Below are 21,110 nucleotides of genomic sequence, written 5' to 3' on the forward strand. Positions count from 1 at the left end.
AAATATATTTATCTTAAAATTCAAGTGATAAGTTTTAATGGTGTTTTTTCTAATGTGTGTCCAAGGAATGTTGTTTTGGTGGATGGGGTTATTACCCCAGGGGAAGAATGCTCAAGCTTTTAAGATTTTGGAAGAAGCACATTTTACTGATTATGATGTGTGTAGATGAAGTTTTAGCAGTAAGCTTGCTGAGGAAGTGCCTATTGGTTTGTTATGTATCTCTTGTAATTCTTGTTTTGTTTTTCCCCACAGGTGCTTGTGTCTATCAGGGTTCCTTGTTGGCGGTAGGTCATTCTTTACATACTTGCTTTCTTTCTTTTGAATGTAAAATGCTTGATTGAGGTTCCTGAGTGAGTGAGTTGACCCTGTCATTGTAGAATATGTTTATTTTTCTTCACAGTTTGAGGATTAGCCCTCATTCAGGCACAATGATGCTCAGTTATTTAATACCTTTTCCAGAGTGAATTAGTTCCATTTGGATACTCAGGTATTGGAAGAGAAGTTCAAACACTCAACGCACAATTTGCATTCTGTGGCTGTTCTTTGTGTTCTTTTAATCAGAGAGAAAATTAGATCCCATCCCTTTGTCAGATACAAACGGGGACACAATTTGTTTATCTTCCTGTTGCATTTGCTTCTTCCTTTGAACCGTTCTCCAAAAAAAAGTATGATTATCAAATTAAGTAGAATAGGAAGGATTTCTAGTTTTGATTGAATTATAAACTTAAGTTTTGGTGAACAGCAAACAAATTAACATTTATCTCTGAACTCTTGCCATACAGGGTAAAATTGATTTTGAATTTAATGTCAGAATGACTTGGGGGAAAAGCTGATATAAGTCTCATGCATTTCTTTTCATTACTAATGCACTATGGTGCATAACTGTGTGTTAAAGCCTTATTGAGAAGACTGTCTACACTCCATCAACTCTAATAAATGGTGTGACAAGTCATTCTTCACCACTTTTTTGTTTTGGTTTAATAAATGCTATAATAAAACTGAACTGAGATGGTTGGAAAGAGTTTGCTCATTTATATCACAACCTGCTGTTGACATGTGTGATATTGATAAGTCATCTTTGATTATCCTTGTGGTATTGAAATAGATGAGGACTATCTGAAGTATCTAAGAGTCTAGATAATTATAGATGTTCACAGTAATATTCTTGAATCTTTACTTTATATACTGTAGTTGCTGCTCAGGAGGTTTGTATTTTTTTCTTTATGTTTTTCTATTAAAAATTAGGAAAAGCCACTTTTATTCCATTTGTCATTCCATGTCTTGCCCTGCTTATCCTTTTTTTTTTTTTTTTTTTTTTTTTTTTTTTTTTTTTTTTTTTNTTGAGATGGAGGCTCACTGGGTCACCCAGGCTGGAGTGCAGTGGCGTGATTTCGGCTCACTGCAACCCCTGCCTCCTGGGTTTAAGCAGTTTTTCTGCCTCAGCCTCCCGAGTAGCTGGGATTACAGGCACATGCCACCACGCCTGGCTTATTTTTGTATTTTTAGTAGAGACAAAGTTTCACCATATTGGCCAGGCTGGTCTCAAATGCCTGACCTTGTGATCTTCCTGCCTTGGCCTCCCAAAGTGCTGAGATTACAGGTGTGAGCCACCGTGCCCAGCTCTGTTTATTCTTTAATATGTTTTAGGAATCATTTGCTCCAAAATATATTATCACTTTTGGGGAGCTATCGTAGATATTTAGATAAGTCAGTTATCCACGCTAATACAAAGAGAATTATTTATTGTGTAGAGTGTTCCATAATTTTTCAATATATTTTCATAAGCATTCATATGTCTGATACTTATAATAGACCAATGAAATAGGCAGGCCATGTATTATTTCATACTCTTCCCTCTTTTAATAGAAAGGATGAGAGAGAGAGAGAGATGAAGAGATTTGCTAGAGGTAATTGACCATTAGGGGTGGACCAGAACATGACATCCTGTCTTCCTCTGTCGTTCTGCCTATGTATGGAAAAAGGTGGCTAGACCATCTTCTGTATTTAATTTTGGTATGTGTTATTGTTCATTTGAATATGAAAGCATCAAGTAATTAGAGAGGTCAGTTTGATCAAGTTAAAAGGAGAAACTGCCCAGCCATCTTGAATTTATTGGATGACCTTGCTTCCCTCTCTACCAGGCCCTGGTTGATCCTAGGGCTCATGGCTGCTCAAGGGTAGTGGGCTGCACCCTCCCACACCAGCATGCTCCTCATTCCTCCAGGTGACTTCTTTGCTTATCAAGGAGCTGCTACATTTGTTTCTCTTTCTTTCTCTCATTCTTTGTTGTTGTTGTTGTTGTTGTGAAACAGAGTCTCGCTCTGTCACCCAGGCTGGAGTGCAGGGATCTTGGCTCACTGCAACCTCTGACTCCAGGGTTCAAGCAATTCTCCTGCCTCAGCCTCCCAAGTATCTGGGGCTACAGCTGCACACCACCACCCACAGCTAATTTTTTTGTAGTTTTAGTGAAGACTGGGTTTCAGCATGTTGGCCAGGCTGGTCTTGAACTCCTGACCTCAAAGTGCTGGGATTACAGGCATGAGCCACCAAGCCTGATCTGCTATATTTGTTTCTAAACCTCTTCAAACATCAGATACTTATTATTGTAGTTATGCAATTCAGTCTGAAAGACAATATATTTATTACAATAATAAAATCATTAAACAAATATTTATTGAATGACAATTTCAGACCTGCACTGGACTGTATCTGTGAACAAACAGATGAAAATTCCTGCCCTCATGGAGCTTGAATTCTAACAAGTAAAATATATAGAATGTCATATAGGTGGGCTATGGGGAAAAACATTGTGGAGGCGGGAGGGATAGAAAAGGCTCAATAGGGATGAAGGTGGTTGCTTTAGATAGGGTGATAGGAGGGCTTCACTGAGAAGGTGACATTTGAACAAAGACACACTGAAAGAGATAATGATAAGAGCTAGCCTGGTGGATACCCAAGAGGAGAGAAACTTCACAGTTTCTCTCCAGAGATGGGGAGCAGAAACTGTGAAGTTTCTCTCCAGAGATGGGGAGCAGAAACTGTGAAGTCTCAAGCAAGAGCGCCTATAGGCATTCGAGGCAGTGCATGGAGGATGGCAGGAGATAGGTCAGGGAGGAGTGCAGGGGTCAAAGCATGCTGAGCCTTGTGCAGAGGTTAGCTTGTCCTTTCAGCCAGGTGGGTGAACTCTTGGAGATGCTAGAAAGGAAAAATGGCAACATCAGACTTATCATCTAATTAATCTGCTGAAATGAGAATGTGAAAAGAAGTACTGTTTTTGTTTCTAGGGAAACTTCACTGAATACTTTAAAAATACTTCACAGAGGCAAGTCACTAAAAAATTTCCATCAAATTAAGTGTAGAAAAAACAGCTATAAAAGATTGAGAAAATATTTCAAAATCTAGAGAGATGTGCGTTCGGGGTTATTTGTAACAATTTTAAGTTCTCTTTCCATTTTAAGGATGATGAAACTGGAAATGGTAGTTGATGCATTGTGGACTTAGTTTATTGTCTACATAATTCACTTCTGCTCTCTTTCCACATGCCCTAGTGTTAAAGAAAGGCATTTTATCTACATCAGTGAAATTGGAGAGTGAATGTATGTTCATGTACTTTGAATCAAAGAGTTCAAGAACATTACTATAGGATTCTAGCATTCCCTGATTATACAACTTTTTGGGTGACAAAGACTTCTACTGTAAGAGGCATCATTTTCAAGAGCTGGCTCTGAGAATAGTGGTTGGTGTCCCTGTTCCATAATTCTACCCACATGTTCACTGTTTTAGAGGTAGAAGTGACTTGAAAAATCTCTTATTCCAGACTGTCCATTTTACAGATGAGGCAACTGGGGCAGGGATGTGACATTCTTGAGGTTTCTTCATGTCTCAGTTGAGTAACCAGAAGTAGAAGGTTGTTCTGGTTGAAAATGGCAAAGCCTCAGTTTCACCTAGAGTTCATAAAACATATCAAGGAAATGAGAACATGGATTTAGGCACTTGCTGCTAGTATAGTGCTAACTCTCTGCCTCTCTTGTGAGGATTCCTCTCAGTGATACCTTTCAATCTCATCACTTGTTGCTTTGGAAGCTGCCAGATATAGTGGAACATTCATGGCTCTGGCAGTCGGACACACCTGGTTTTGATCCTTCCTCTTCTATTGCAAACCAGCTCTGTGACGTAGGGCAAGTTACATCACCTCTGGAACCTTACTGCCTCTGATGTGAAATGAGGACAAAGAAAGCCCCTCCTGAAGGGCTGTTGTAAAGAAGATAATGTGAAAAAGACACCCAGGTGCAATGCCTGGCATGTGCTTTTCTTCCATAACACAATTTCTCTTAACCAACCAAGAAGAACAAGAGGAAGACATAGTTACTAAGCACCTACTATGTATTTAATACTCAACAAACCCAGGAAATAGTTTCTAGGTTTTTTTTTTTTATTTGTTTTTTCTTTTCTTTCCTTTTTTTTCCACTTTACAGATAAGGAAGCTGAGGCTCAGGAAGTAGTCACTTGTCCAAAGTTACGTAGTAAGTGCTAGTGGAAAAGAGAGTTCAAACCTGGTTCTGATTCTTAAGTCATTGATCAAGCATTCTATTTCTCACAACCAAGTCAGTCCATTTGTTGTCTCTAAACACAACTAGCTTATTTCACTACCTTCAGTCCTATATGCCCACCCCCTCCCTTCCACAACTGCGATGCAGTTGTCTCTGCCAGTCTCTGTCCCTGACCTCCCACAAAAGCCAGCTGTCCCTGGCTAACCCCTTCCCTTTTAACTGAGGCTGTCCTGCACTGGCGTAGGATGAGCATACAAATTTACCACGTGATGTGAAACATGTTGAGACAGGCATGCCATCTTAAAAACATCTTAAAAACATGTCATCTTGAAAACAAAAGCCAGCTGTCGCTGACTAACCCCTTCCCATTTAACTGAGGCCATCCTGCACTGGTATAGGACGAGCATACAGATTCACTATGTGATGCAAAACATGTTTAGACAGGCATGTCATCTTAAAAAAAAATACAACGTACAGTGTATTATGTACTACATATGTGTATATGTGTGTGTATATATGTATATGTGTATATGTATATAAGTGTATATGTATAGATCTCCCCCACCTTGTATTGCATTGTGTCTCCCAGTTTTTGACAGCTGTCTGGACTTGCAGTGACATCCTGGGGTGATTAAGTCCTGAACACATGTAGCCGTCTCTCACTTATGGACTGACTTCAGCTCTCTGCCTTCTCTTTAAACTCTTCTGTAACTTTCTCTTCTTTTTATTCCTCAGATAAGAAATGACCAGAAGGGACTAAAAATAACTTGAAAATCATTGAATTAATCTATTTTGGAGTGTGTTTCTTACCCCATAATACCCATGCACTCCTGGGCTCACAAGACTTTCCCTCAAGTCAGCCCTTGTGGAAGACAGTGTGACTGTGTTAAATCGGGAATCCATCAGAGGGAAACTACCTAGGTTTAACTGTGACATCCAGTGTGAGGAGGAAAATTAATTTTTTATTTCAAAGTATTCACACATCTTTTGTCTTTTCCAACTATATCAAGCATTTTTTTTTTTTTAAACAACTGTCCTTTAGCATCACTACAAGCAAACACATATCCTTTTTAAAGTTCTTCCTGGGATGAATGACTTAACTCTTCACTTCAATTTTTCTGTCTGTGAAATGGTGATGAACTGTTTACTTTTCAGAATTGTTGTGAAGCTTAAAGGAGATGAACATGAAGCACTTCATCTAGTGCTGTGGCTTATAGTACAGGTTGGCTGCTATTGTTCTAAAGCAGTGACAACTGGCAAGGGTGGATAAACTACCCATCTTCCCTAGATCAAAGGTGTTAAGTGTTAGGATTTTCCTACTTGGGATACTTTTGCCGAGAAATGCTGAGAAAGCAAATCACAAGGCACTAATTTTTAGCAAATCTGAAAGAGTAGTTTTCAAGGATAATACAAAATTGTGGACTGTTGACTATATATAACACTGCAGGAATATCCAGGCTTTCCACTTTGAATCTTGGCACCACTACATACATGCTGTGTGGGCTCAGATATAATACCTTATACAGCCAAGTGTCACTTTTATTTTCTACATAGTGGGGATTATATTTCTCCTAGGGTTGATGTGACAGTTAACTGAGAGCATACTTGTGAAAGAACCCAGAACTGTCCCTGCAAAGAACAGGTATTCACATCATCCAGGTGGTAACAAGATGTTGGAGTGGGAATGAGTGAGTTATAGAGTCCAGGGTCTTGGTTCAGGTTCTGGCTCTGTAATTACTAGCTGTGTAGCATGGAGTAAGTCACTTGAATGAAATGATGTCTCAGTTTCTAAATTGGTAAATTCAGAGAGTTAGATTAGATTCTCTCCAAGATTCCTTAGCACAGTGTTGTGCAGCAGAGCTTTCTGTGATGATGGGAATGTTCCACAGCTCTGCTGTCCAGTGTGGTAGCTGTGAGTCACATGTGGTTACTGAGCACTTGAAATGTGGCTGACGATAACTGAGAAACTGAATTTTAAATTTCATTGAATTTCAATAAATTAAAGTTTAAATTTGAGTAGCCACACATAGATAGTGGCTACTATATTGGACAGTGCAGCATTAGGGTTTTAAAATTCTTAACATACTCTAGTACTTAAAATAGAGCTTTGTGGATGGTTTCCACCCTGGGTGGAAGCTTACTGGAGTATTTTTAGCAATTGTGAGAAAAGTAACGCAAAATTTGTTATAGCACCTAAGTTTGCTGTTTTTGTTTGCTTACATAATTTAAACAGTTTTGAGGTCAACACAGTTACAACATATCTACTCTCCCCATATCGCTTGATATGTTTTCTTTTTTGTTGTTGTCGTGATTTTTTTTTTTTAAACCAAGCAATTGTTATGGATCAATGTTTTCTTGAATAAAAGAAAAGGGGTAGAGTTACAGTCGATTTTACATATTCCATTAAAAATTTTATAAATTTTTAAACTCGTGGGAGTGTTATCCATTATTTATATTAGAACAGAAAAAAATTGAGAACCTCTGGTCTAATCTGAAGACCTTGTTTATTAGGGCTAAGGAGCTTTAAGGGAGACCATTAGAGCTCTTCAATGCTTGAGTCTTTTTAAAAATTGGTTCGCTATAGTATTAATTTTAAAAATTTGAAACAGTAACACAAAAGACACAGCCCTGTAGAAATGAGTCTCAGAATTGCCTTGTCCTTGTATTCATCAACATACTCAACAGATTTTGTGGAAAAGAGAAATGAAAATTTGGAAGTTTTCACTATTCAGTGCTTGAAATCCCCCCACAAACAGTGAATGGTGGCCAGTGGCTGCTATTGAAACACCTTGAACTTCTCAGCAGTGGGGAGAACACTTGGTGTCCTGAGGATGTACTTAGAGGAGAAGCAATACAATCAGCCGTTCCTTAATTTCCCTAAAAGTATTGGATAATTTCTTAATACCTTTTAATTAAGTATTATAGGATATCACCATTTTAAGTTATAGTTTCACAAAAATTCATCATTTTTTATGCCTCTGGTGTTCATTTTAAAATATGGAGTAATATACTTTTAAGTGGGGGATGCCACTCTTTATTAAAATGTACTTATTTTATGATTAAAAACTTATTTTTTTCAACACATCATTACTGTGCTAGGTGTTATCACAAATTTAGAGGGATAATGAGCTCCTTTAACTAGAGATGTTCAGGTTGAGACTAGACAAACAGAATTAGGAGTGAGATAGTAGTGGCAGGCTTTTCCAACTTGGGTTCTCACCTGTGGATGGGAGGTTAGAGCTGCGTGCTTCTGCCTAAGGCAAGAAGAGGGTGAAAAAATCTCCTGGCACCAGAGTGTGCAGTGAAGAGTTTCTTCCCCTTTATTTCCTCAAAGGGAGTAACTTTGTATCCTAGGTGTCAGGTAGTGAGGACTGGGCCCTAGCTGCCTCAGGATTTTTTATCCTTCCTGGGTTTTTATAAATTGTCCATCATAATTAGATATGCTGGTTTCCTATTTGGGAATTTATATGTTCTTAGAATAATTCTGTGAGAGGAATAACACAAGAGATTTTGTACTTTTATTGATGAATAATCCATATGCATTTTTATTCTTATTCATATTCATGTGGTAGGAACAGATGTTTTACGTTAACAAACACATTTCTTATGCTTTGTTTTGAATTTAGAAGATGCAATTGAGCTTGGAAGCCATATTAATTTGCTCAAACTATGCTATGTTTTATCATATATTTCAATTTTCTGTTCAGACCATACACTTCCCTCACTATTTTTAAGTGTGTGTCATTTTTGCACCAAATTGCTTACAACTTGAGATTTCATTTTTATTTTATTCTATTTCTATTTATAACTACAAAGTATATACATATGTTTATTTTCTACATGGTACATTTATATATGCATGGGTATATATGTATAATTCCCCTATAATAGAACTGTCACTCATTTATGACACCTTATGATATTATCATGTTATAGTTTAGTTACTTTTAATAGTTCTTTGCTTACCAAGGGAAAGAGAATATATAAATATCAAATGGCAATTGAGTTAAGCAAGCTTATATTTTTCTGAAATTTGAATTACGAATGTCTAAAGAAAAGTTGACTTTGAAAATTTTATATGGATGGCATTTTGCTTCTGTGACACTTAAACATAAAATTGGCACAAAATAAAATTTAAAAAAATCACTCAGCAGTTTTATGTAAGACAGGCATATAGCTTCTGATGTCCCAGCTAAGTTCTTTTAGCAATAATTTCTTAGGTTGCCAGCATTTATAAGCTAAATGAAAGGAAGGAGGGGGACAAACTTTCATAGTAAGAAATGGTTTATTGTTAGTACCCAGGAGGCTCTTGAGTTTGGGCCATGACCTGTGAGTTCTTTCCTGACAGCTCCCAAGATTGGTTATTTATTAAATTTATGTCATTTCTTTCCTCCAAAGGGAAATTGAATGGGTGGGGGAGGGATCAGGGAGGTAAGGGTATCTACATTGGAGAGCAGATTTCATTGTTCTTTGTACCTTACATTCTTGAAATGGTTCAGTAACAATGAGCAGGAGAGAATTATTAGCAGAAATAGACATTCATCCTTTGGTGTTCTTCCTGTGTTGAGTTTCCCTATAATCTAGAATGAACTTGATCTAAGTGATGAGAAATCAGGAACAGAAGAAATACGAAATTATTGGCTAAAAAGAAGCCTTTCCATATTTGCTATAGATATGTGTAGTAGTAATGATCCAATGAGATTCCAAAGACATTTATTGATCAAATTCTATGTGTTAGATCCTGTGATTAGATCTATGGAGAATACCAAGATTAATAGGATATTAGTTGTAACCCGGGAACATGCTGCTTAGCCAGTAGTCCTTTTCTTATTTTCTGTGTTGACAGAGTCCTGATTTTGCTGCAGCTTCCCTCCCTTTCCTAGTTGTGAGCTAATCAGAAAGTTTATATCACTTTGCCAGGGATTGATTTAGGATTGAGTGTGACTTACTTGTGGCCTATAAGATATGCATGGAACTCTGCTAACATTGTTGGGTGTTTGAAAGGACCCCATTAATTGCACCTTTGTTCCCCCAGTTCTGAACAAGTTGAGAAATACAACAAAGAATATAGAAGTCAAAATATCATCCTTTTATGTTTTAACCAATGAAGCTAATTTGGAGGATTTAGCTTCAGTTCTCTTAGCTAACTGGGTTGCTGCTTCTGACCCTTCAGAATTGGGGAGACTTAGGCATTCACAGAGCCTCGCTGAGGCGGGTTTCCCATGCAGAAGAGCTGATAAAGCCATAATTACTGCTTGTAGAAACAGAGGAAAACATATGATCGTGGTTGACAGGCTTGCACCCTAGAAGAGGAAAGAAGACAGACTGAGTTAAGCATGCCTAGTTGCTCTTTTAAATTTACTGGTTAGATAAATCATGCCACCTTCCTGGGGATAAGAAAGGCCTAGAGTTGTGTGTTGATATCCCTGCACCTCAAGAGTGGGAAAAAAGAATTCTCTATTGATAGAAGATTTTGAAGCTTAGCCTTTAAACTTTGGCACATGGACACGTGATCTCTGGAGGTGTTACAGCCATTAGAATACGTAGCTGGCACACAGAAGTTGACAGAGGAGAGAGATGGGATATTTTGATTCCTTGAGGAGTTGGTTATTTGATCTGTTGACTTAACCAGCACAGGAACAGACCTTCCTGGGAAATTATTGTATGAGCTAAGAAGTTCCCTCATTGTTTAAACAAATATAAGCTGCATTTTATGTTACTGCAGCCAACAGCAGTCGACCCAGTACTCTATAATCAGATAAAGAACTCAGTACAAAGCAGTTTGAGATCAGTGTCAGTAGGTAGAAGTGCAGCACCATGGTTAAGGGGCGGAGCTCCAGATTCTTGGGTTTAAGTCTGAGCTCTTCACTACTGTGTGACCCTGGGCAAGTTACTTACCTCGTCTTTAAAATAGAGTTAATAGTTGTGCCTATATTACAGAGCTGCTGCAAGGATAAATGAGTAACATGTGAACGTACTTGGGATATAGTAAATACATGCTTGCAATTAGAATACTCTTATTCAGGAAGAAATCATTTTTGATCTTGGCCTTGAAATATGGGCCAGTTTAGAATGGGGAGAGATGAGAGAAAGGCTCTTAAGATATAGGTATGAGTGAAAGCATAAGTGGCAAAGTGAGTTCAGCTTGATTGAAGCTAGAGAAGTGATGTGATGAAACACTGAGAAGGGATTTTTAAACTCCAGATCACATAGGGCCGGGAATAAGGCATTTGAATTACATTCTGCAGGCAGTGGGGATGCTTTGAAATGGAAATCATTTGCTCTTGAATTCAGAGTCTGTCAGTGCAAACTGATTAGTATATTGTTGGAGATGAGATATTGGAGCACCATCCTCTGCTGTGTTCCTTCTTCTTTTCGTTTTCACCCATGTCCAAATGCAATTGCTCTGTAGAGCTTTGGAGAGGGTGTGGGTGGCACCATTTGTGATCATCTTCTTGAAAAAAAGAGATCAGTTTGCAGACATATTCCAACAGTGAGTCAGTACTAAGCTTATTACTAGTTCAGCAATAATGGGTTCATCTGGCATTATATCAAGTAGAATTCTCTATTAATAGACATTAATCTACTTTAATATTGATGTTCATAATGATCTTCCCCACCACCCCGAGGTGGTGATATAATCTTTTTTCTTTCTCTTTATTCCAGTGAGCATTTCTCACAATTTGCAAAGATTAAATTATGCTCCAGATAGTATTAGGATAAAGTACATTTTGTTGTATTAAAATTTTTTATCAAAATGGAAGCCTGATTATTTTGTATATACTACCCTAGGTGTTGGAAAGTATAGTTTTTCTCTCATGCTGGATAACAGAACTATATTATTGTTTGCTTCTAGAATTTTATCAGCTTTCTCAATTTCTACATCTAAAATATATTTTTGAAAAGAAAAATCAAGTATGGTCAGATGCTTTAAGGAATAATAGGACTTCTTGAAAAACAACTGCTAGAAAAGATTCTTAATAGCCTGAGGACTTCGAGAAGAAGAGAGGAAAATTTTATAGGAATAAGATAACTAAAGTGCATAGGAAAAGGAGGGAAACTCATGTTAAACAGCTGCTTTGGCTGCCACTTTAGAGGAATTAATTAAGCTGTTGAAGAAAAATAAGTGTCTTTTTATATTTCTTATTCTGTTCACTTATGATTAGGAGGAAAAAATTCTCAATAACACCAGTCAAAAGATGAATATAAAGTAAAATAAAAGAAATACTGTGAGCATCAAGGCATGTGTATTCCTGTAAGCTGTTTTTATCCAAACTTATTAAGGTCAAGGATACTTATTCAGTAAGGGAGACTGTATCTTTAAAACTATAAATTTGGCCTTGCATGGTGTCTCACACCTGTAATGCCAGCATTTTGGAAGGCTGAGGCAGGAGGATTGCTTGAACCCAGGAGTTCAAAACCAACCTAGTTAACATAGTAAGATTCCATCTACACGCACACACACACACACACACACATTAGCTCATACTCCCAGCTACTTGGGAGGCTGAGGTGGTAGGATTGCTTAAGTCTGGGAAGGCAAGTCTTCAGTGAGCCATGCTCACACCACTGCACTGCAGCCTGGGTGATGGAGGGAGACCCTGTCTCAAAAAACAAAACCAAAAACAAACAACTATGAATTTAATCTTCTGTTTTATAGATAAATTATTATCTTAAATTTTATTTGTATAAATTTATGGGGTACAAGTATAATTTTGTTCCATGGCTATATTGCATAGCGGTGAAGTCAGTACTTTCAGTGTATTTATCAACAGAATAATGTACATTGCACCTATTAAGTAATTTCTCATCATCCACCCACCTCCTATGTCCACACCCTTCCTAGTCTCCATTGTCTATCACCCTACTCTCTACATCCACGTGTACACGTTATTTAGCTCCCACTTATAAATGAGACGTGATATTTGTCTATCTGTGTCTCAGGTGTTTCATTTATAAACAGAAAGCAATTAGAAAAGGATAAACAGTAGTGTTTTTCAAAAACCAAACCACAAAACACAAAAACAATATCATTCCAACTTTTGAGGAGTAAGAACTTTCTTTTTTGTTTTTTTCTAAGAGAAAATGGTCATGTTGCTTTATTTATTATATTAAAAGGAATATAGCCTTGTTCTAAAAAAGTAGCAAACATAAAATATAGAGAGAATGGGAAGAAAATTCCATGAATCCAAGTAATTCTACAAACAAAAATAATTAATACTAAATATTAGATGAGTTCATTGCAGAACCTTTTCTGTGTATGTGTATATTTGACAAAACAGGCACTGCAATATGCACTGTTTGGCCAGCTTCTTTTTTTAAACTGCATACTGTATAATGGATATCCTTCTATGCCAATACACAGATCTATACCATTATTCATTATGGATAGACTATAAGTTATTTTACACATTCCCATTGATTGGTATTCATATTAATTCGATATTTTAGTGTTGTAAGCAACACTGTGATGAATATTCTTGTGCACTTTTCAATTCTTTCCTTGGGACACATTCCTTAGCAATGCAACTTCTGAGCCACATGGTATACATTTTTTAAAAGTCTGTTTGTGTATACATTTAATATACATTATTACATTGCCCTTTGGGGAAGTAATACCAATTTAAACTGCCTTTAGTTAGTGTATTCTCTGACTGTAAGATAAAGATAAAACCTTGGTAAGAATAAATCAACATTCAATTTGAGAATGATGGATTTTTAAAAGTTGATGGAATAGAAAATGGTCTTAACAAATTTGATAACATTTAAAAATATCTAACAGTATAAAATTAAAAGAAAACATGAAGTACAGGTTTTCAAAGATTTAGTGTTATAAACAATTACATGGTAGAACTTATAAAGAATTCATTCAATAATAATTAAAAACAAAAAAGTTAAAAAATGTAAATTTAACCAAAAAGAATTCATGTAAATATTTAAGAAAACCACTAAATGTTAGGAATTAAAGTGGCTGAGAATAAGAATAGAGAGTTTACATAAGAGAAAATATAAGTGACAAATACATTAAGAAGAATTGTTGTTAATAACCAGGTAAAAACTAAATCAGTAATGGGATATCACCTTATACCTGTTTAAAAAATTTAAATTATTAAACCCAGCTTTGATGAGACTTCTGGGAATTTGACCTAAAAAATTAATTTAGAAGAAAGAAAAGTTATGTTTAAAGAAGTTGCTTTCTGGGAATTTCCATTTACATTATAAAAGAAGAAGTTACCTAAATGTCTCTATTAGAGGAGTGGTTAAGTAAATCATCATAGATTAACTTGACATAGAACATTGTGTAGCCATTAAGATTATATATGAGAAGAGCATGTGGCCATGAAGGCACATTTCTGAGGTAATGTTAAGTAAAAAAGGCTGAGTTCTTAATGCAAATCTTGTGACTGAAACTAATTTTTAAAATGTGCCTTTCTGTGATTGAAGTCTCATAAGGTGGAAGAACCCCATTTGCTTTGTCAACAAGAGGGAGAGAACTTGTAAGTAGAGGGTAAGGAACCAGTGGAGAGAAAGGATGGAAGTTGAAAGAGTGAAGAGAAAATGGTTGGAGAAAATCAAGAAGTGGCCAGGTAGGTGGGGTGGAATCAGACCACAAATGGCAAGGACGGCCTAGACAAAGCTCTTTCTCAAAGATAGGAGCAAAGCAAGAGGAAGTCTTTGAAAATTATGTTATTTAAGACTTTTAATGTGAGTGATGGAAACTCAACTCAAACTAGCTTAAGGAAAGTCTGTAATGTTTTGCTCCTTCAATCAGAAGTCCAAGGGAATAAAATTAGCTTGAGACTGAGCTGTATATGCATTCACATGATGGCAACATGTGTTTTTCACGCCACCTGTCTTGGCTACACTTTCTTTTGGGTTGACAGCCTCCTTGTGATGGCAACATTGATTTATACAGTTCAAATGGCTCATATTCCAGGAGAAAAGAGAGTCCCCTTCAGAGATGCTGTCTCCATCAAAAGTTCCAGAAAACATTCTGATTGTTCTGGCTCTAGTCAAGGACCATACCCCCAGGTAAAATCACACCCTCAGTGGGGAAAAAGAAACCTTATGATTTACCATACCATCAAGTGGAGGAGGGAAGTTCTGAATGTGAAAGCATGCTGGCCAAAGAGAAAGGAGCAGATATTCTCTACAAGGAAAACTAGACATTTGGAGTCAGCATGGCTTGTTTATGAAGTCTTAAGTGAGAGCGACCATCTGCCTTGTCGGCCTTATGAACGCTGCTGGAGAAAGCATCATGGGAACCAGGTCTCTTATCTCTTAACTCCTTTTTGGCCCCAAACCCAACCTTGCACTTTAGATTTTAGACTTCTGACTCTTCCATAGAATGGCTCTGCCAATTTCTACATATGGATACCTGTGCCTTGGGCCCGCCTGAATTACATTTCATATATTCCAGCTACCTGTCATTGTATACCTAGACTGACATCCATGTTCACTTGCTTTTATCTGAAGTTGAGAAGGAAAGTTAGCTGGACATATTTCACTCTATAATAAACCTTCACTTGTCTGAAGGTAATAGTCAGCAAAACATGGGCACATTTGATGAATTAGGACCACATTGATGTCCTTTTTGGTAGTTTGGATGGGTAGGTAGTGAAGTAAATGGGTGGTAGGTTAGATGTTAATACGTTTTGAAATGGAATGTTTTATTGTTTTCTTGAAATGACTGTTTGGAACGTTTCTCGGGGTCTTTGTTTCATTTATTTTCCTTTGATAAATGACTAGCAGAAAGGAAAAACAGTCTGTAATGGAGACTAAAAATGTATCGACTAGAAAGATAGAGCTCAAAGTATACAGGGCTGAACATTTTTCCATTTGTCTGAAATGAGTTTATGACTTGATGTACAGCTTCCGTGGCAAAATCATTGTCCCTCCATGAGGAGCGACAGCAGAGTAAGAAGGCTTCAGAAGCTTCAGGCTATTATCAGAAAGAGTATCATTTCTAGCCCTTTTGGAGTTAAAACGTCTTTTTCCCTTTGATTCCTGAAAGCGTGAAAGACAAGAGTTTTGTGATAGTAGAAGTTCGGAAGTTTGATTATTTTTCTCTCATTAGTAGCCTGTGGTGACTATAAATTAAGTTTTTTCCCTAATGTAAAGGAAACTCTCTTTAGGATATTTAATTTACTTGTCAATTCACTGAGACCTTCAAGGACTGCTTTTAGGGAGTGGAAATCAAGACTCAACTTAGTTATCTTGATGTGGTTTGGCTTTGTGTCTCCACCCAAGTCTCATCTCGAATTATAATCCCCAGGTGTTGAGAGAGGGATCTGGTGGGAGGTAACTGGATTATGGGAGTGATTTCCCCCATGCTGTTCTCCTATAGTGAGTTCTCACCATCTGATGGTTTTATGAGGGGGTCTTCCACGTTTGCTCTCCCCTCTCTCTCCTGCCACCTTGTGAAGAAGTTGGCTGCTTCCCCTTCTGCCATGATTGTAAGTTTCCTGAGGCCTCCCAAGCCATGTAGAACTGAGTCAATTAAACCTCTTTCATTTACACATTTTCCAGTCTCAGATATTTCTTTATAGCAGTGTGAGAATGGACTAATATATCTCTGTAGAAGATAGAAAGTTAGCAACTCATTGTTTGGATGTGAGGTAAGTTGCATCTCATGCTGGTGGTGATATTCTCAGCATGGGTTTTCTATAGTTGAAGAAAATTCTCTTTTAACTTTTTTTTTCTTTTCTTTTTTTTTTTTTTTTTTCCATGCTAGCCAGACTCCCCCCTACCACTTCCTACTGAAACCTGTCTGTCCTGTGCCCTGTTACTGCAAGAACCTACTAGGTTACTGCCTAGGATGATAGATGAATGGGCATGGCTGATATGTGCTCTTGGGAGACTCCTAGGCTGAGTCTGATGGTTTCATAAAGGGCAGATCATGGCTCAGGGCTTATGGATGCCACTAAGATTAAAAAAAAATAGAAGCTAGATGTACTTTAGGCAAAAGAATGTAGGTGGGATTGGGCAAGAAAGAATAGGATCATGAGAATATCCTGTATGGAAGAGCTCTATAATTTATGTTCAGTGAGAGTCCAAAATGTTTATAAGCATTCATGTAAGAGAATTGGGACCTTTGGGGGATATTCTGGGGTGAGAGAGCAAAGAATGGAAACGTGAATTAAAGGGATCTTTTTGAAAAAATCTTTAGGAGCCACCATCACAGCTTGGCTTTTATTAGCTAGAACAATTCTTAGAAAATGTGGCTTTGTGGTTTGTTTTATTTATTATTGCTATATCTCAAGGATTTTGCATATAGATGTCAGAAGTAGCTGGAGTGTTGGTGTAGATGTCGTCCTGTATCTTTGCTTTTAGACGTGTTCTCTAACCTCAGTATTTCTTCTTCTTTTTTTTCTCAGATTTCCTCCTCGACATTCCTCTGCACTATTATCTCAAATTCTACCCCAAAGTGATAGGGTAATAAAACAGAGATAGAAATCATGAACTAGAACTAAGAACCTTCATTTTCAATATTGACAATCATCTCCTTACGATATATGATGATTTTTATTTTTTTTTGGTAGAATAATGAAAATTATTCAGTCACTATTTCTGTCTTGAAAACTGCTGGCTTCTCGATCTCTGAGTGGGCCCATGCTTTAATAGGTGTAATATTATGCACAACTTACACTACAGGTGGACTGGCATTTCACCTTTTGGCAAATCAGCTCTCTGGCAAACTCACTTGTTTGGAACACAGCTAGGAAACAGGAACTAACAACAAAGGCCTATCAAGAGCCAAAATGGATACCACAGTGCCTCTGCCTGGAAGAGCCTGATTGATTTATTCCCCTAGGGAACAGAAAGCAGACTGCTTGCTGTCTGCACTACCTTGGGCTAGAAGAGGAGGCATAATTGCAGTATTCAGAAGTATCCATTAGAGAAGAGGCTGGTATGCCCAGGTGTTCAGGAGAAACAGTTGAATGTATAGGAAAGCACTTTGGCCAAATATTTTGAGGCTTGTTTCTTTGTAACTGTATAGATTTAAAATCATTTTTTAAAAATCATAGGCAAGAACTTGATTAAAGTATCAAATCTTTGGTAAGTGGAATAGTTTTTATCTTAATTGGATACATCCTATGGTCCAGAGTTTGTGCATGTGAATAGTTGGTATGTATCTGCTTTGGAAAATACTGTGTGAAATAATATTTTCTATGCTCAGTTCTGCTTTTGCCATGAAGACACAGTTTAAACTTCATACATCAGTTGTACAAGCAGATATATGTAAGCTTTCTATAGGTGCATATTAGGATACATTAATTTTGGGCTCACAAACGCTTTACCACTCAAAATTCCTTTATAGTTTTGGAATATTTATTTTCTCTTTTCATCTTCCATTTCTGTGGCAAGACTATTTTTTTTTTCTCTTTTAAATCCTTCATAGTTACATTACCTTTTAAATCTGTCCCAGGATATCTTACTGAATCAGACTTGAAACTGGGACATGCAGGCAGGTGGAGGTGGGATACACATCCCTAAGATCGGTCTTCTTTGCCCCGGTGCTGGAGAAATATAATCTGTCACAGAAAGCTTGGGCAAATGTTAAACCAGAGTTTAGCTACATACTTTGATTTGTTTGGGGCCTAGGATTCCCATGGAAAAGAGCTTCAACCCTGAAAGCAACTAGAATTCAGACACCTAAGGTCATGTCTTAAAGACCGGGAGCATGGAGGTTGTGTGGAGCTGCAGACAGAAAAGCTAGACTGGAAAGGGCGACAACAGGTTCCCTGAGAGAAAAGTCCCCACAGCGGAGGATATTGGCCTTGTAGAAATCTAGACCAAAGAACTTTCTGCCACAATGAAAATGCTCCCTATCTGTGTCATTTGCCACTCACATACGGCTACTGAGTATTGAAAATGTGACTAGTGTGAAAGAGGATCTGGATTGTAAATTTTATTTATTTTTAATTAAATCTAAATAGTTATGCATGGCTAGTGGCTCCCGTGCTGGGCACTGCTGGTATAGATTTTGTAGCAAAACTGTAATGCCCAGAGAAAGCAATGATTCTAGGTAGCTTGGGCTACATGTGAACTACCCCCACCCAGCCTCTCAGAGCCATTGTTTACCTGGAAAGGAGAGGGATAAGGGGGTGAAACCAAAATAAACATATTAATTGAGATTCAGACTTTCTGAGAAACCTGGGCAATAAATTGGCAAGAACCTTATCACTAGCTTTCCCAGCCCCTCTGTGGCAGGTCCCTGATTACCTGTTTGTCCTGGCTAGAGACAGAATCTGGGAGCCTCAGAGTCAGGAGGTAGACAGTTAAAGAAGTCCAGGCCCAGGCAGCTGCCTCAGGGCATCGTGTGGATGGATGGACAAACGCTCTCCTTATCTAAGAAGGCTTCTTTCCTCTTTCCTCTTCCCTCCTTCCTCAAAGAATCCTGGTTTGTTTTTAGGTATTCTCCTTGCTGATGGCCATATCCTTTAGAAAAGGTGGGCTCCTGCTCCGGCTTAGTGATTAATTTTCTTTGGTTTAAGTCTGTGCTCTTCTTGTTTAAATTATTTTTTCCCCACATCTTACTCTTATCCCCCTCAAATAGTTTTGAAAACCATGTACCTCCTTACACATTTAAAATATTATATCTAACATTTTTTATGAAAAGATGCATGGGTTACAATGTATATAAGTTTTTGATATAAAAAAATGACACTTTAGGCTAGAACTATTACATCCTCTCTAATGTTTCTAATAGAATCTGAATACAGCAATTTGATTCCCACCGGCATCCATAAAAAATAGACAAGCTCATCTTCACTGAAAATATACATCCTTTTCTTTTTCTCCTTACACTTTCACTTTTAAATTCCCATGGAATTCATCCTAATGTAATGTACCTTTATGCTTGAAAGTCTTTTATTGATCACCCTATTATACTTATCTGCAACAAAATACGTATATAAATTTAAATTTAAAGCATATGTAATGTTTCTTGTGAACATAAGGCTCAAAGTGTTAAGTAATTTCTTTTGGGTTATTACAGTTGAGTAAAACAACATAAGTACATTAAAATTTTTGATAAATACTTGTTAAATGTTAGAAAGTACAGTTTCATTGGAAATGCATCTCTTAATGAGATGAATGGGCTTTTGTTTTTCTTCTTTTAGTTCATGCAGGATGCATATTATTTATTGCTAGAGGAGACAGGATTCAGCATCGGTTCTATTCTTGTTTTTCACTTGTCTAGATGTAAACTTTGTGGAGTTCATTGACATAATAAATAGATGGGAAATGAAGGGCTTTGTTATAGTCTCTTTGAACTCCTTCTGAATTATAGGCCAAAATCAATTTTGATTGATCCTTAAAAATTTTTTTTAATCATCAGCTGAAAATTAGGTCTCTTTTCAATTTGTTTAAAAGCAAAAATTGGTAGCCATTTGATTTGCAGAAGGATTGGTTGTGAGTTATTATGGTAATTTACTTTCTCAATAACTACGTTGATATTTCACAATGCTCTTGTGTTTGGTGACCCTGCGATGTTAACCTACCAGAACACTAGACTACATAGAGTCAGCACAGATGGGACATAGGCTTTTCTTTTAAAGATTGAGAAGGAAGATAGCAAAAGGGTTAGCCTATTCTTAGGAAAGAATAAATGTGGTACTAGGGATCTGGAAATTACTTTAGATTACCTATTCTCACTATACCCTTGAGGAGACTTCATGCTGCACGGTGACTGGTTGAGGCATGGCATGTGATGCGGTTCTGGACATTGAGAGGTGAAAAGAAGTCTGCTGCAGGACTTCTGGGAAAATGTTTCCTCATTCTCAAAAACAGATCCAGAAAAGAGTCAGTCTCTTGTTCTTCTGGGTGTAGTTTTATCTGGTGTTGTGGAATTGCTGCAGAAGTACTTTATCAGAACTGGCTTAAGGACAGTGTTACCCTTAGCATGTCAGAACAGAAAGAAAGAGCAGAATTAGATTCTTCAATGTTCTGTTGACCCATGGAACTAAAAAACCTGGAAACACCTTACCCCTGAACTTCTTAGTTAAGAAATATTTCCTTATTGTTGAAGCCAACTTATTTTTTGGCCACTATTCTGTCATCATTTTCATGATCATCACAACTTGATTGTGGTAGAATTGGCATGTTGTACAATTTACTCATTTGCTCTTTACACCTTCATGGTTTTCCGTATAATCCAGAGTTGTGCACCCATTTCCACAGTCCATTTTAGGACATTTTCATCACCCCAAGAGAGAAAGCCCATACCCTATAGCGGTCAACCCTCATCACATTTTTCTCCCAAGTCCTGTCTCCTAATCCCTATGCAACCACTGCTCTGTTTTCTGAAGCTACAGATTTGCCTGTTCTGGACTTTCCATATAAATAAAATACTTTGTTCTGTGGTAATTTTGGCTGGCTTCTTTCACTTAGCATAATCTTTTCAAGGTTCAAGTTTCACCCATGTTGTAGCATGTATCAGTACTTCATTTTTTTATTGCTGAGTAATATTCCATTGGAGAAATAACCATATTTTATTTGTCCACCCATCAAATGATGCAGATTTGAGATGTTCCCACTTTTTTTTTTTTTTTTTTT

The 21,110-nt window shown here is 37.3% G+C and overlaps 1 protein-coding gene across 2 annotated transcripts in view; it reads left to right on the forward strand.

Moving 5' to 3' along the window:
• The window catches only part of FRAS1 (Fraser extracellular matrix complex subunit 1), a 460,089-nt gene that overhangs the window by 7,881 nt on the left and 431,098 nt on the right, over nt 1-21,110 (forward strand). For both annotated transcript variants that reach the window (XM_017540037.2, XM_037742541.1), the window contains exon 2: nt 253-284. In XM_017540037.2, the coding sequence (XP_017395526.1) occupies nt 253-284 (32 nt within the window). The remainder of the gene's footprint in view (nt 1-252; nt 285-21,110) is intronic.

Source organism: Cebus imitator, unplaced genomic scaffold (assembly GCF_001604975.1).
Source record: "Cebus imitator isolate Cc_AM_T3 unplaced genomic scaffold, Cebus_imitator-1.0 Scaffold123, whole genome shotgun sequence".
Classification (NCBI taxonomy): Eukaryota; Metazoa; Chordata; class Mammalia; order Primates; family Cebidae; genus Cebus; species Cebus imitator.